Here is a 16,268-nt window from a genome sequence, read left to right on the forward strand (position 1 = left end):
ACCTGACAGCAATGGTTTGGGGTGTATTTGGGGACTTGGGGGAGGGATACCCATGGTGGAGGAGCCTGTGCCTTGCAGGACAGGGACTGGTTTTCCCTCCAGATGCAGGGGAAGCTAGAGTGAGGGCAGCCTAGATGGAGGAAAAGCTGAGTTTGAGGAGGTAGATACAAGGGGAAGACCCAGGACCTTCATGTACTCCCTAGTGCTTCTAAGATAAATTCGCACAAATCCCCAATTTTCAGACAGTTCATAAATTTCACCCTCTTCTGTTGGATCCTGCATTTATTTGGAGATGTTTCCTGGATGCTGATGGAAAACATCCTGACCTAGATGAAGCTGGTAGTAAAATCCTGGCAGAAGTAACTAAAACCCTTACCAGGGCAGGCACTTTCTCATCTGACAAGGGTTCAAAGGGCATTCAGGTGCCTTTTCTTGCCTTTGATTTCTCCTGGCCATGATCTTCAATATCAGGGCAGTACCTGGTTGGGTTCCCCCTTCAGTGAATCCATACTCATAGCTCATAGTCCTGCTCATAGTAGGTTTTTCCTTTAGGCCACTGGAACTTGAAACTGAGTGTTGGTTTCCATTGTCAGTACATACCTTCCAGCTATGGAACAGGTTTGACAGACTAGCTTTCCCAAGTCCAGGCTTTTTACCTCCCATGAGTCACCCTACAAAGGGCATCATTCCTCCCCTTGTCAATAGCTTACCAACAACACCTTCCATGTCTACCTGTGAAAACCAGAAATGAAGCTTTGGTGGGACCATCTTGCCTTCATCGTGAATTCAGGCAAAGGGGTAAGTTACAGTAGAGTCCCTTTCCTACCCTAACTTCTAGGTGGAGGAAGTTGAATAGAAGTTTCATCCCATTGCAAAGCAGCTCTTAGTGAGCCACCCCTCTTCTTCTGCCTTTGCTCACATCACACCCTTCCTTTCTAAAGTTTGCAGATGCAAGAGAATATGGAATGTCCTCCTTTTCCTATGAGCCAAGAAGCACAGAGAGATCCCCATCATTCACAGCTAGGTCTGCTGTTTCAAAGGCTTTATGTCCCAAACTACTGAGGAATGCAACCAATTTCAAATGATAATCAATTTCAGATTCAGTTTGAAATTGCCATCCTAGTCTTTCAAACTAAGATGATTTTGTAGCTTTCTAAATCACTCCACCTACCTTACTCTTCCTCACCTCTCTTTTCTTCCCCTCACCTATCTTCTATGTCCCGTCCCCTATCTTCCTTTTACTTTATTGTTTCTCTTCCCTCTTCTTTTTACTCCTTCCCTGCCCCCTCATTTTGACCCCCCCCTTTTCTTTCTCTCATCCTCTTCCTCCTCCATGTGCCTGAAAAGACCTCCCCTTTCTATCCCTCTGTGGCCCCAGCCCCTTGCTAAGAGCACTGGGATCGAATGGACAGCATCTGGAGATCATTCAATGCCTCCCCAACTCAGCAACTCTGCTTCCTGTTTCACGCCTGCCTCAGCTGGAAGCCCAGCCCAATCAAATGATTGGAGAAAGTAACTCAGTAACCTCAACTGAAGCAAGAAAAGAGTATATACCTCACCACCCTATTCTGGCTTAGATTAATGTTCTTTCTCTCCTCCTTGTATATCTGTGTGTCTGTCTATGTCACTGTTATCCCTCTTAGATTGTGAACTCTCACAGAATATGGACTGTGACTATATCATTGTCCCAACATGGTACCTAGCAGCAGGCCACATGCAACTAGGCATTCATTGGATGCTCTGAGGAGATGATGCTGGTGATATTGACAATGGCCGTATTTCGATTTGTCAAAAGATGATGGTAAGTGGGCAGCTAGGTGGTGCAGTGGATAGAGCACGAGCCCTGGAGTCAGGAGGACCTGAGTTCAAATCCTGCTTCAGACACTTGACACTTACTAGCTGTGTGGCCTTGGGCAAGTCACTTAACCCTCATTGCCCAACTCCCTCCCCCCCCCCCAAAAAAAATGATGGTAGGAATTGCCAAATTATGTGGCAATGCTTACAGCATAGTTATTAGGGCATTTCAAGCTCCCAATTAACACTGTAACATTAATTACTATTAAGGATCTAAGCTGTCTGGGAGCTATTAACTTATGACAGTTTAGAGAGGAGTAATATACAAGTCCACTTTTAGGTTTGAAGGAAAGTGTTTTGGGGTGCTCGTATTCCTACTTGTTCTCATGTCAAGGAGCTAAAACTACTTATTGCTTGCAGATGAATAGGCAACATATCAGTGGTTGGGTTGTCCATAAGTTGTGATGTGTTGGGTTTTTTTTCATTTCAGAATTTGATTGAGTTCTTCCCTGATGAATCGGGGGAGATGTATGTATATTTCTCACCTTGGAGGAAAATGAGGCCTCCTTGAATTAATCCACTCATGCTTTTCTCCTAGGATTAAAAGCTGAGAATCATCAATTTGTAAGCTATTGTTGTATCAGAAAGTTATAAGGGTTTTATATTCCTTTTTTCCAGTGAGAGAGGAGAAAAATAGAGAGGAATGAAAGCAAATGCTTGTTAATTGAAAAAAAATTTCTTAAAAGGAGAACTGTGAATTATTATTCTGTCCTTTACTAGCTTATACAGGGCACTTCACTTTGTTTTCCATATCTGCAAGATGGGGACAAATATGTTCAAACTACTTATTCCACTGTGATGTTGTAAGGAATGTGCATTGGAAATCCCTCTTATACAGGGCACTTCACTTTGTTTTCCATATCTGCAAGATGGGGACAAATATGTTCAAACTACTTATTCCACTGTGATGTTGTAAGGAATGTGCATTGGAAATCCCTCTATCAATACTCAGGTCTTCCTGACTCCAAACCCAGCATTCCATCCGCTGCACTCCATAGCACTAGTGGGCACTTACAAAGTACTCACTCTATGTAAGACTGTGCTAAAACCTTGGAGATTAAAAAAAAATCATAAAAATTGAATGGGGGAGATAAATATAAGTCAGAACACACAGGAAAAATTAAACAGCAGAAACTTGGAAGGAGAATATTCAGGGCCTAGGGAATAGCAAGTGCAAAGGCAGAGGGAACCAGCTGGGGCCAAAGTACATAGAAGGAAGCTGTAAGGTCACACAAAAGGAGTAGCAAGTTGGCTGGTAGGATTTGGGCCATAGAACCCATGAATGGGAGAAGGGTTCAAAAGGAAGGAATAGGTCAGATTGTAGAGAGCTTTGAATGATGAACAAAGGACATGGTATTTGATCCTGGAGGTAATAGGGAGCCACTGTGGTTCATTGCACAAGAAGGTGACATGGTCAGAAATACACTTTAGGAAAATCGCTTTGGCAGCTGAGGAGAAGATGGATTGCAGAGGGAAGAAGCTTGAAGCAGGGAAACCACTTAGAAGTCCATTACAATAATCCAGATAAGAGGGAGATAATGAGGACCTGAGTAAAAGGAGGACATATTCAAGAGATATTATAGGGTAGCCATTCTCAAAGGCGGTCCCTCAGCCCCTGGTGGTCTCTGAGACCCTTGCAGGGAATCCACAAAGTCAAAACTATTTTTTTACAATAATACTTAGATATTTTGATTTCTAATAAGGTAGATATCTCTAGGTAGAGCCCATATAAACAAAAGTTCTTTGGGTTCCTCTAGTTTTGAGAATATAAAGAGGTCCTGAGACCAAAAGGATTGAGAATTGCTGTGGTAGAGAAAGAAATCACAAGGTTTGGCAAGAAATGGGGGTAGGGTGGGAAGGAAGGAGGAATTGGAGAAAGGAGTCACGGATGACACCAAGGTTTTGAAACTGGGTGATGGGAAGGATGGTCCGTCCTTGACAGGAATTGGGAAATTCAGAAGAGGGGAGGGTTTGGCAGGGGAAGATGATGAATTCCGTTTTAGGCGTGTTGAGTTTAAAAGGCCTGCAGGACATCCAGTTTAAAATGTCCAGCAAACAATTGCTCGACAGAGAGACGAGGGCTGGAAAAAAATAGATCTGGGAACCATTTGTAAAGAAATGATGATTTGTGCCAATGGGAGCTGATGAGATCACCAAGTGAGAAAATCTAGAGGACTGAGGACAGAGCCTCTAGGGACACCTACAGTTGTAAGTACATAGTAAACTTGTCATTTGACTGATCTGGTCTAACTCATGTACTTGAAGACCTTCAATGAGAAGGAAAACACCACCTCCAGAAATTATTCAGAAGTTTCAGATAACTCTAATTGGTAGGAAGGGACAACTAGATGGTCCTCTTCCTGAGTTCAAATCTGGTCTCAGACACTTACTAGCTGTGTGTGACCCTGGGAAAGGCACTTAATCCTGATTTCTTCAGTTAAATGGCAAACCACTCCAGTATCTTTGCCAAGAACCCCCCCCCAAAAAAAAGAGGCAAATAGAATCAGACATGAGTAAAAAATGACTAAACAACAATTTTTAGGAAGTGTTTGTTCTGATGCTAAGATTGCAAGGTCAACCAGCCAAAGTAGACTTATTGAAACTCCTGGGAAATGTGTCCATAGAATAAATAGTTGATATTTACATGGTGCTTTGAGATATACAATGAATCAATAAACATTTTTAAGAACCTACTGGGGCAGCTAGGTGGCGCAATGGATAGAGCACCAGTCCTGGAGTCAGGAGGACCTGAGTTCAAATCTGACCTCAGACACTTAACACTTACTAGCTGTGTGACCCTAGGCAAGTCACTTAACCCCAATTGCCTCACTAAAAAAAAAGAAAAAAGAAAAAAAAAGAAACTACTATGTGTCAGCTCTTTGTGTGTTATCTTATTTCATCTACGTGATGCCCCATGAGGTAGATACAATGGGTATTTTTATTTTAAAATTTTACAGATGAGAAAAGATGAGCCCAAGGTTGGTTAGTATCAAAGGAAGAATTCAGACCCAGGTTTCACCAGACCCCAAGTCTATGCTATCTATGCCTCTCTCTTCTGGTCCTCTAGGCCCACCACCAAGTACATGGACACATACACTAACAAGACATAAATTTGTGTCTCAAATCTGGACTCAGACACTTGACATTTACTAGCTGTGTGACCCTGGGGAAGTCACTTAACCCCCATTGCCCTGCAAGAAGAAGAAGAAGAAGAAGAAGACAGCGACGAAGACTTAAGCATTACACAGCTGGTTGGGGGCATTTCTGCAGAGAGTAATAAATGGAAACTTTCTTCCTTTCTTTCTCCCCTGAACCAGGCCCTGGCTGGGGCTTGGTTCTTCCCCTTTTGAGGCCTTCTGGGTTGTGCTGGGATGGATACTGCTTGACAAACCTGAACATGTTTTGGTTTGGGGTTTGGCAAATTCTGGGTCTCTAAAGTATTTCACAAATGTTTTGTGTTCAGTAAAACCAAAAGACATTGGCCAAGCACCTTCCCCCCTAATTTTTAAGCCCATATGTTTTAAGAGAAATTTAGTCCGTATGTTTCTGGTACATTTATATGTAACTCATCAACTATTCTTTTGTATAAAGTGCTTAATATTGAAGATGCCTTGAGAGGTTCTTAAAAAAAATTTTTTAAAGACTTTCTGTTAATATCAAGAGACTATTTACTAGATAGGGCACAGGGCACAAACTGGTCACTATGACATGGGTATCCTGGGGAATGGCCCTTTCTCCACCCCTGACACAGAGAGTTTGGGTTTTTTTAAGTTTCTATTATTCTATTATTACAAAATCAGGAAAGTATAGTAAAGACATAGCCTCTAAGCAGTGTGATATAAATGGTAGAGTCAGCCTCAGAGCCAAAAAGATCTATGTTCAAATCCTGCCTCGGACATATGTTGACTATTTGACCCAGGACAAAGCACTTAAATTCTCACTGACTTATACAGCTCACAGAAGGCAGAAAGCAATTGTAATGTTTAGAGCAGAACCTTAAAGAAAAATAAAAGACAGACACAATCCAGGCCATGTGGTTCAAAAAGAGCTGTACCTTATAGTTTCTTAGACTTATTTTGGGCAGGGGGGTGGGGAGTGGGGGAAAGGAGAAATTATATATTGCAGGAGGTGGTTAGGGAAAGGGTAAATGAGTTTAAGATCAGGGGCTGAAAATGGTACATGAAATGGTACTGTGTGGTCTTCAGAGGTCAAGGCCCAGGGCCCTGGAGACATGTTGAATGACACCATCACCTAGTTCCTTTTAGATGGAGGCCTCAGGCAAGAACACCACTAAGTTGCTTTTGGATGTGTTTTGGCCTACTGGGGTTCTGGGAGGAGAGGCAGAACTTTTCCACTGCTTACAATGGGGCATATGTGTGTGCAAAGCTCCTAACACCTCTACCAGAGACTCAGGAGAGGAGGAACTGATGGTAATTGTGCAACCCTAGTTCTGCGACAGCTAAAAAACAAAGCTGAAACAACCAGGAGGATCCAAGTAGGGATCGTTGGAAGCCAGAATTACTGCTTGGTACAAGGATTCTAAATATATCTCTTGATCTAAGGTGGCTCCAAACCCAACCTTGGAAATACAAATGGACTCAAATATAAATTGACAGGTAGACGGGGGGGGTAGGGGGGGCGAGGCAGTGACTCACTTTACAGATCATATAGTAGAATTATGGGCTTCAGAGACCTTCTCTTTCAGGGATTCTTCACCTTTTTTATATGGTGGACCCTTTGGTAGGGTTGTGAAACCCATGGGCCCTTTCTGAGAATAATGTCTTTAAAATGTATAAAATAAAATACATGAGACATGAACCAGTCCTAGAAATATAGTTGTCAAACATTTTTTAAAGTTCACTGACCCCAGGTTAAGAACCTGAGTTAAAGAGAAAGTGCCAACATGCATTGCTAAATGAAGTTTTCCCATCCACGAGCTCCCTATGCCAGTGCAATCACAAATTCAGTCCCCTAGTTCTGTGCACTTGTTTTCCTCATCTGCAGAATGAAATGAATACTATCTTCTTTCCATCTATCTTATAAAGGGAGCTATAAAAATTAGTGTAATTCCCAAGCCCTTTGTATTTTCTAAGGAGAAAGTCATGTGGGTATTAGAATTACAAACAGGAGCTGTGTCTCAAAGAGGTTATTTTCAGCTGGGTACTCAGAGTAGTGGACGCTTGAGTGGTTTCTAACTTTAGAAATTCATTCTTGCCCAGTCATTGACACTGTTGACTATCTGGGAGTATCCTATGACTTTGGACTCATTTTACCTGCAGTCTTCCCCAATAAGTAAAGTTTGCCTAGCTCTCTTTCCTTGTCTGGGACAATTTCTAGTAATACCCTCAAGTAGGTCAAGAGAGGGTGTTAAGAATTCAGAAAGAGTGTTAGCCCAGCATTCTATATTTGTAAGGAAATATAGAAAACCTAGAGAATGTCCCAGAAGTGCTTTTAAAGGGCTTAAGTTAATGGAAAATTATTCCTTTGAAGAAAGATTAAGAATTATAAGGGGGTGGGTTTCAGAAAAACCTGGGAAGATTTGTATGAACTTATGCAAAGTGAAGTGAGCAGTAACAAAGCTATTACAAAGATAAACAGATCAGAGTGATGAGCAACCACACATAACTCCAGAGAAGTCCCAATGAAACACACTATTCACCTTCTGACAGAGGTCATGGACTCAGTGCAAATTGAGATTTTTATTTTGATATGGCTAATATAGGAATATTTGTAGCAGGGTGTTTTTTGTTTGTTTTCTTTTTCAATGGGGGTCTGGAAGAGGTGAGAGGAAAAGAAAGAAGCTTTTCATTGATTAAAAAAGATATGAAATTTAATTGTAAAAAAAGAGCTATGATTGTTTAGGCTGAAGAAAAGGTGGCTAAGGGGTACGTTAAGGAGGGCATCATGGATTCTTTGCTCAGTGCTGTGAGAAGAGCTACATTCCACCAAAGTCAACTAAAGGAGACATAAAAGGCAGCTGAGCTCACATCCACAACTCCTCTAAATAGGACTAAAATATTCATCAGACTGAATCCTAATGGAAAAGTACAGATAAAGTCATAGTAAATCCTTTTTCCCACCTAAGTCAGCATAGAAAAATGAAGAGGTCTGTAGACACTGGGGGCAGGGTTGGGGCAGGAACATATGGCTGGCCACCAGTACAGTGCCCCAGGTAGAGGCTGTGTACCAAAGTCAACTACACATCACAGTATATTAACCAGAAAAAAATGACTAGAAATGGGTATCAAAACTTTCATATTCAATAAGGAGTCTAATCCCATCCAACATATCAAAGATTGTCACAATGGCCATTCTCTAGTATAGAAAGATAGAAATATGGAAACCCTTGTAAGCACATGAAGATCTTTAAATCGAAGAAGAGGAAATTTAAGGGATATGAAAAGCTTTCTTCAAATATTCAATAATTTATTTTAAGTATTCACTGGGCTATTTTACGGAACAGGGAATAAACTTGTTATGCTTTGTCCCAAAAGACAAAACTTGAAGCAACAGGAAGAATGTGAAGAAAGATAGATTTCAGCCCAGGATAAGGGAAAACTTCCTAATAATTAATACTATCCAAGAGTGGAATGGGTTATGAGTTCCCCATCACTGAAGATCTTTGAGCAAAAGCTGGATAAACACCTCTCAGGGAAACTGGAGAGATGTGTCCTCAAGTGTGGGTTGGATTAGCTAATCTCTGATGAACCCTTGCGTAAAACAAGTAAACATACTACTGCCACGCCCCCATTAGTCATTTACATAAATATGGATTTTTATATGCCAAGTTTGCTTAAATAAAGGTACATGTAAAGGTACATGGCTTCCCTACTTCATGAAGTTGTGTGTGTTTTTTTAAAGGAATCAAATCAAATCCTTTATGAAAGCACACCATATTGTGTATTTGTACAGGTTTCATTTTGTTTACCCTGGAAATCTTGAGCTCTTCCATAAATTGCAAAGCATGGAATGTTCTTCATTGTGTAAAATATAGTTGCGAATTATTGTATGTAATCAAAAAGAAAAAGAAAGAAAGAAATCAGGATCGCCACCAGCTAAAAAAAAAAGCATGGCACTCTGGGGGCATTTAGTGTGGGGGCAATCCGCCCTGCATACTCCAAAAGCCATTTGAAACTTCACTTCTAATATTCCCTAGGGAAATATTACATTATTAAACCCAAAATCTATAATGATAGCCCTAAGTCAATCAGAAAATTTATAATTATATTCAAAATATTGTTCTATAGCAAAGCAATATGTGGCATATTTCTTTTTTGGTTTTTTTTGTCTTTTTTTTTTGCAGGGCAATAGGGTTTAAGTGACTTGCCCAGGGTCACACAGCTAGTAAGTGTCAAGTGTCTGAGGCCAGATTTGAACTCAGGTACTCCTGAATCCAGGGCCGGTGTTTTATCCACTGCGCCACCTAGCCGCCCCCCGCATATTTCTTTTTAAAAATGGCTGTGGCTGAAATTATTTTTTAATTATTTGACTCTTAAAGATAAAGCTTCAGTTATCTGGAAAAACCACTTATCCAGAACTGCTCATTCCTTTATAGTGCTAGATGATAGGATCAAAGAATGAGAGTTACATGGGACCTTACAGGTCATTTGGTAGCACCTCTTCATTTTACAATCAAGGAAACTGAGGGTAAAAGAGGTTATATTCTACTAATTATAATCACCACTGAGCAAAAAAAATATTAAATTAAAATTCACTATTTTACTAATAGTTGATCACTACCTAATTAGTTCTGCAAGACTAAATCACTCAGATTAAGTATCTCCTCACCTAGAGTGAAGTAGAGGATTTACGACTGATGCCTGATTATCTGGAATATTTAGGTTACATTAATAAAGAAATCTAGCTCCCCAGTTTCAGATTTAGTAGTCACTGCTTCAGATTTCAAATTTTTTTCTTTTAGGAGGTTTTCTGACATGAACATTTCAACATACGAAGAAAAACAGAAAAGAGGATTGTCTGCAAAACTATGAATTTCTATTACATATAGTTTTTAAAGTATATATTCCATTTAATACAATCATTCCAAACCTGCTCTGTTCCTCTGTATCTCCTTCTGAACTTCTCTCTCTCTTCTGTATATTTTTTTAAATGTGCGATTGATGCTATTTTCTTTCTTTTCTTCTTTTTCTGTCACCAATCTTACACCTCATCCCCTTCCCCCACCCCAAGCTTCAACTTTGCACCTTATTTTTCCTTTATTGGTATGATGTATCTGTTCTTTCCAAAACAGTTGGCCACTGACAAAGCCAAAGTCAGAAGCAGCAGGTGAGAGTGAAGTCATGGTAGACAGAGATTTCAAGGAGCTCTCTTTCCCAATTTTCCTTACCTGTTTCTCCCAGAATCCCTGAAGCCCTTAGCAAAGGGGTTTCGATCAATTTTTAATCTGGTGATCTAGAGAGACCATAAAATAAAAAGTAAATTAGTCATTTTACTTTATTTTTTTTGTTGTTGTTTTGGGGGGGTGAGGGTTGTTTTGTTTTTGTTTTTTATCTGCAGGGCAATGAGGGTTAAGTGACTTGTCCAGGGCCACACAGCTAGTAAGTGTCAAGTGTCTGAGGCTGGAATTGAACTCTGGTCCTCCTGAATCCAGGGCTGGTGCTTTATCCACTGAGCCACCTAGCTGCCCCCTCAAATTAATAATTTTAATGTAGATTTCTTTTCTAATTATTTCTATTAGAAAATCAACCTGAGTTTCATAGTCACCATTCATTTTCTTATCAGGTTTTGTTCCAAGATAAAAGATAAAAAATGATCATAAGACACCTGAAAACTAACCAAGAGACCATCTACACAAGTGTAGAATGAAACCTGATTGAATCTTGAACAGGAGCTCCCCAACCCATGGACCCATGGGGCTGTGATCTGCTACTACCATTAGAATCAGAGAACCCACTCTGAAATCCTGTGTCTGTCACTTAGAAGCTGTGTGACTTTAAGCAAGTCACTTAAGCTCTCTGTGCCTCCTCCTCCACCTCATAAGGCAGTCTTCATAATCTAAGGCAAACCAGACCCAATCAGATCCAAGAGGCACTTGCTTACTCAGGAGTGGGAAGTCCATTAGTCCAATTTCCCATGAAGGGCAGAAGCTCCTTCTGTGTTATCCTAGCTGCAGTCACAGTCTCATGAATTTCTCTAGTGCCAAATTGTCAAAGCTTGACCAATAAATCCCATATGAATTCCAATGTTTCCATTTTCGTGGCCACAAGAGGCATTCTGATACTTATGTGTCTGGACCAGATGTTAATGACTCATTAGAGGCAAACTCTTCAGGACCTGAGGGTTGGGGTGGGGAGTCAAGGAAAAGAGGGGGAGGCACCCTGAATTTACTGTAATTCTAGAAATGAGCGAATAGCATCACTTAAGACTTTTTTTTCAATATTCTGCAAATTGTAGGACTTATCACTAAGACAGCTCATGTTGTTTCCTGTGTTGCAAATCCCCAAAGCTCTCCTCATCTCCTCTTCCAACCCACTTCCCCACAGTGGAATTTCCCAAAGACACATTCTTTAAAAGTCTTTAAAAGGCAATGCGAGATCCTGACAAGCAGACTCTGACATGAAAGAACCGTGCTTGCTTTAAGGTGGCTTTTTTCTTTCCCGAAACACTCCTTGCTCCAATATCACATGCTAATAACACAGCACTAATAATGTAGTGAAAGAAAGCAATTCTGTCCTCTGTTTTATGGAGCAGATCAGGAGCCTCAAAGTTTGGTTTTCTAAATCCCACTGTCTGCCACATGAAGACTGCAGTGAATTTAAAGAATGTCATTGCTTTTCTGTTCTTAACTTAAAATCAGCTCTTTCCTCCTCCATAATCCTCAGTAGTAAACTACACACCATATTTTCTTTTCAAGTTGAGGTTATAATCGTTCATTCTCCCTTTCAAGTTGGCTTATGCCGTCAAACCCATTTATGAGAGGGCCTTCTGATATATGATTGGGCTGCTATACTGCTAAGGTTCTCTGAGCCTCCAAGGACATTGTATATCACGGCTTCTGGAGATCCATCTAAGAGCTACCAACCCTCTAGTCACTTGCTCACAGCCCCAAGGGTGTTGGCATGCGTGGTTGAAAGGCCAGCAACCATCAAATGATGCAATAACTGGATTCTCCTGCTTGTCCCAAGGCCTTCATCTGCAAAATCAAAGAACTTGGTGAACAGTTGGCCAATGCCCTTCACTGCCACTGAGTTTGCAAATTGCATTTTACTCAAGTTTGAATTTACATCTACAACTTCCCATCGGCAACTCATGGAAGAGCAGACTGGGATTCTCGAAGACAAGGTTAAATCCTACTTCAGATATTTTTGAGCTGTGTGAACTTGGACAAGTCACTTAACTTCTATACATCAGTCTCCTCATTTGTAAAATCAAGATGATAATAGCACCTTCACAGGACAGTTGAGACAACCAAAGAAAAATATATGTATTTGTCTATATGTATGTATATGTATATGTATGTGTATTTTTTTTGCAAATTTTGCAAGCCTTAAAGCACCTAATCATAGAAATAGGACTAACAATAATAGCAATAGCTAGTCTTTATATATCACTTCAAGGTTTGCAACATGATTTATATATTATCTCATTTGAAAAATTAAATTTTAGTCATAGCAATATGGATTTTATTCATGTAAATATGAGTTTTATTCCTATAGTTTTATTAATATAAATATGAGTTTTATTCATATAAATATGATTTTCCCCCAAGTTCCCTGGTCCATCAGCAATGGAGATCGTTAATACATTTCCAAATTTAGCCCCAGTATCTATGATCAATGTATGCAGGGATGCAAAAATCATTGGTTCCTTGTCTGTCAGGGCCATCACAGCCTCAGGGAAAAATGGAACCAACCAAGTCTTTAAGTCCCACTGAACTCTGCCATAAATGTTGAGGCAATAGAATGATCTGGCATATCTTTTCTACCAGAACCTGGACCCATGATGGACTTCTAATCACCCAGAGTGATCTCAAAGAAGTTTTGTTCAAGCTTCAACCCATGGAAATGGGGGCCTATAGAAACATCCTCTTGAATTTCCGTTGTGTGAGCCTACCTAGTGTAAGCTGAGCTACCCTGTGATGCTGGTGTGGCTCCTATTCATTTTAAACCTTTGACTGAATTAGAAGCCTAAGTAAGACTTCTTAGGAACAAGACTTGAATCTCACAGCATGGTACAAATGTTATCAGCCACATCTAAGTAGGAAATGGAACTCAGAAATATCCAAGTAGGATTTTCAGAGCACCAAAACTCAGAGACTCCTTCCTCAATCAAAAGTCTCTTGGTTTTCTTTCTCTTTTTTCTTATGGCTAGTAATGCTTTTGAAGGTTTCTTTTGGGGGATAAAAATGGCTCCACTCAGGAAGAAAGTAATTTTACATTGATGTGTTTGAAAAGTTGGAATAAAATTGTCTGGATCACTTAGGATACAAATGAGCCTCAAAAATCCTTTTGGATTTGCATATGAGCAATTTAGGCTGAAGTTTCAAATTTACATTGGACCAGTTTTCATTGAAAAATAGAACTGTTACATGCAGAGATCAAAGCTATGTCTTTTGAAATCAAGTTTCCTGCTCACCAGAGAAGTCAAGGTTTACCTGTGTGGTGTGTGTATGTGTGTGTGGCGGGGGGGGGGGGGGGGGGGGGGGGGGGGGGGGGGGGCGATAGAGTGCTTATCCTGGGATCATGAAGACCAGAGCTCAAACACAGCCTCAGACACTTACTAGCTGTGTGACCCTGGGCAAGCCACTTAATCATTCTTTGCCTCAGTTTTCCCATCTCTAAAATGGAGATAATAATAGCATCTACCTCCCAGGGTTCTTGTGAGGATAAAATGATGTCATATTTGTAAAGATCTTTTTGAACTTTAAAGGGCTACATAAATGCTAGCTATTTAAGGTCCCTTCTGTCTCTAACAATCAAAGATACAGTCTTTGCAATGGAAACTTTCACCTTATTCAGTTATTCAGGGTGGAGATATTGGCTTCATCCCCCTCTAAGGAACAAGAGCAGAATATGAAGTCACCTCCACTACCTCCTCTACAATTTTACTCTCCACAATGAAATTCTGGGCAAGGCCTAAGACTTCCTCTCTGCCTGCCTAGGCTCTGCCAAATTGGCCCTCTGTGAGCAAATAACAGTAATACTAAAGCCTCTCTGACTGCTTAGGTCAGTGAAGCTGAATAGGGGGAGGAGGTAAGTTTAGATGTTGGGGCTAGGGTGGAGTGTATGGGGTTGTAGGTAGTGAAGAGACAGAACTGAAAAACATTCCACTGAAATAAAAAGTGCTTCCTTCCCCCTCTTCTAGTCAAATGATGTAAGGTAGTGATAGAACGCTAGGCCCTTGACTCTGAGGTGTGGCCTAGTGAAAACTGTACAGGGCTGGGACTCTATGAGAATAAGAACAAATAACTGACTCAGTCAGTATTTCTTTGCTGTCGACTGCTTCTGTCTGATAGCATTCAATCATTCTCAACCCTCTGCAGTGGTTCAGAGAAAATGAAAGAAGAGAGGTGAGAGAGGAAGATGCTACAATTTTGTCTCTGCCTTGCTACCTGTTTCCCTCTCCCAAACAGAACATTAGGGATTTCTTCTCTCCTACCATTTACCCCTAACCCCAAAATCTTTTTAAAAGAAGGAAAGTGCTGTCATTTAATAATATCTTTTCCACTCAAAAATGCAGAAAAATCTTTGCACAGAAAAGTTTGAAATGAATTAGACAACTTAACTTATAGGACTATGAGCCTTGCTAATAGCTAAAATGGTAGCCTAAACAGAAGGTCATTTATAGTGCTTCAGGCCTTGTCGCAAAGGCTAAATAGGGTTAAGGGAGTAAAAGTACAAAGATCGAAGTTTTTAAAAGGCTTTCAGGGGACAAACCAGGAATGATTATGAGGCAAGGAGGAGAGGGGGAAGAAGAAAAGGAGGAGGAGCAGGAGGAGAAAAGAACAAGAACAAGGAGAATGAGAACAAGAAGTAGAACAGGAAGAAGAACGAGAATAACAACAAGAAGTAGAACAGGAAGAAGAACAAGAATAACAACAAGAAGTAGAACAGGAAGAAGAAGAAGGAGGAGGAGGAGGAGGAGAAAGAGAATAAGGAGGAGGAGGAGGAGGAGAAGGAGAAGGAGAAGGAGAAGGAGGAGGAGAAGGAGGAGAAGGAAGGAGAAAAGGAGGAGAAGAAGGGGAAGGGGAAGGGAGAAGGAGGAGGAGGAAAGAAGAAAGAGAAGAAGAAGAAAGAAGAAAAAGAAGAACAAGCAGTTTTTAAAAAGGGACTTTAGGGCACTATATTAAGCTATAGCTAAACAGACAAATTAAGAAAGGAGATGTGTGATATGGTTCATTTTTCATTTTGTCTTTCTATCAATATGACCTAGTACAATGCTTTGTCTATTTTGGAGGAGGGGAAAGGTGGTGGTTTAGATCAGTGAATTCACTGATTTAGTGAAATGGCCCTGCGGTATGTGCCCTCTACCAATGGGGATTTACAAGTGTTATTCAACTTTATAGTGTTAGAGAGTCACTTAAGATATGGAAGGTTAAGGAAGTTGGCCAGGGCTACATAGTCAATAGATGTCAGAGGTGGGTATTAAACCTGGCTCTTCTTAACTCAGAGGCTGGCATCTATCCACTATAATGCACTTGCTACCTCTTGTTTATATACAGTAGTTGAGCAATGGAGGGAAAAGATAAGAGCAATTTCTTTTAGATTAGTCTGGTTATTACACTAGGTTATAGGATGAATTGGAGGAAACAGGGACTCAAGGAAAGAAAAAAAAGTTCCCATATAAGACATTTCTGTCTTCCTGAAATATGTAATAGAGTTGAGGATCCAAGACACCAATAAATCATGGGCAAAATTGCATTGCATGAGATAGACCTGTAACACATGTAGGATCAGAAATTCAAAATCTCAGTGAAGTTTTAATAATAACTTAAACTTTGAGTAATAAAGTGTAAAATTTCACTAAGACATTAAAGACACATGAAAAGAGATCAAGATTTCACAGAGTTTCAGAATTGAAAAGTTGGAAGGAACCTCAGTAGCCATTTTGTCCAAACCATACCTGAAAAAGTATCTCCCCTGCAAAATACCCAAACATTTCCAATAAGAGTATGACTGACTACATCTCAAAGCAACCCTTTCCACTTTGGAATAATTCTAATCATTAGAAAAGTTTCTCCTCTTGTTCTGAGGTTAAATTTACCTCTCTGCAATGTCTACCCATTGCTCTATAAACAGGTAGCTCATCTAATACCCTTTGAAGGTGATAAGAAAGCAACCAATCAGAAATGAGCAATTCTTTGCCTTAAAGAAGAAAATGACCACCTCTGATTCTAGTTCTGAAATTCTGAAAATAGATAAACTATATAGATGAAAGCTGTTCAGGAACTCCTC

At 40.3% G+C, this 16,268-nt stretch overlaps 1 protein-coding gene across 2 annotated transcripts in view; it reads right to left on the reverse strand.

Annotated features, from left to right (window-relative positions):
- Positions 1–16,268, reverse strand: part of TBX15 (T-box transcription factor 15) — a 151,469-nt gene that overhangs the window by 29,721 nt on the left and 105,480 nt on the right. For both annotated transcript variants that reach the window (XM_043999560.1, XM_043999561.1), the window contains exon 6: positions 10,202–10,266. In XM_043999560.1, the coding sequence (XP_043855495.1) occupies positions 10,202–10,266 (65 nt within the window). The remainder of the gene's footprint in view (positions 1–10,201; positions 10,267–16,268) is intronic.

Source organism: Dromiciops gliroides, chromosome 4, assembly GCF_019393635.1.
Source record: "Dromiciops gliroides isolate mDroGli1 chromosome 4, mDroGli1.pri, whole genome shotgun sequence".
NCBI lineage: Eukaryota > Metazoa > Chordata > Mammalia > Microbiotheria > Microbiotheriidae > Dromiciops > Dromiciops gliroides.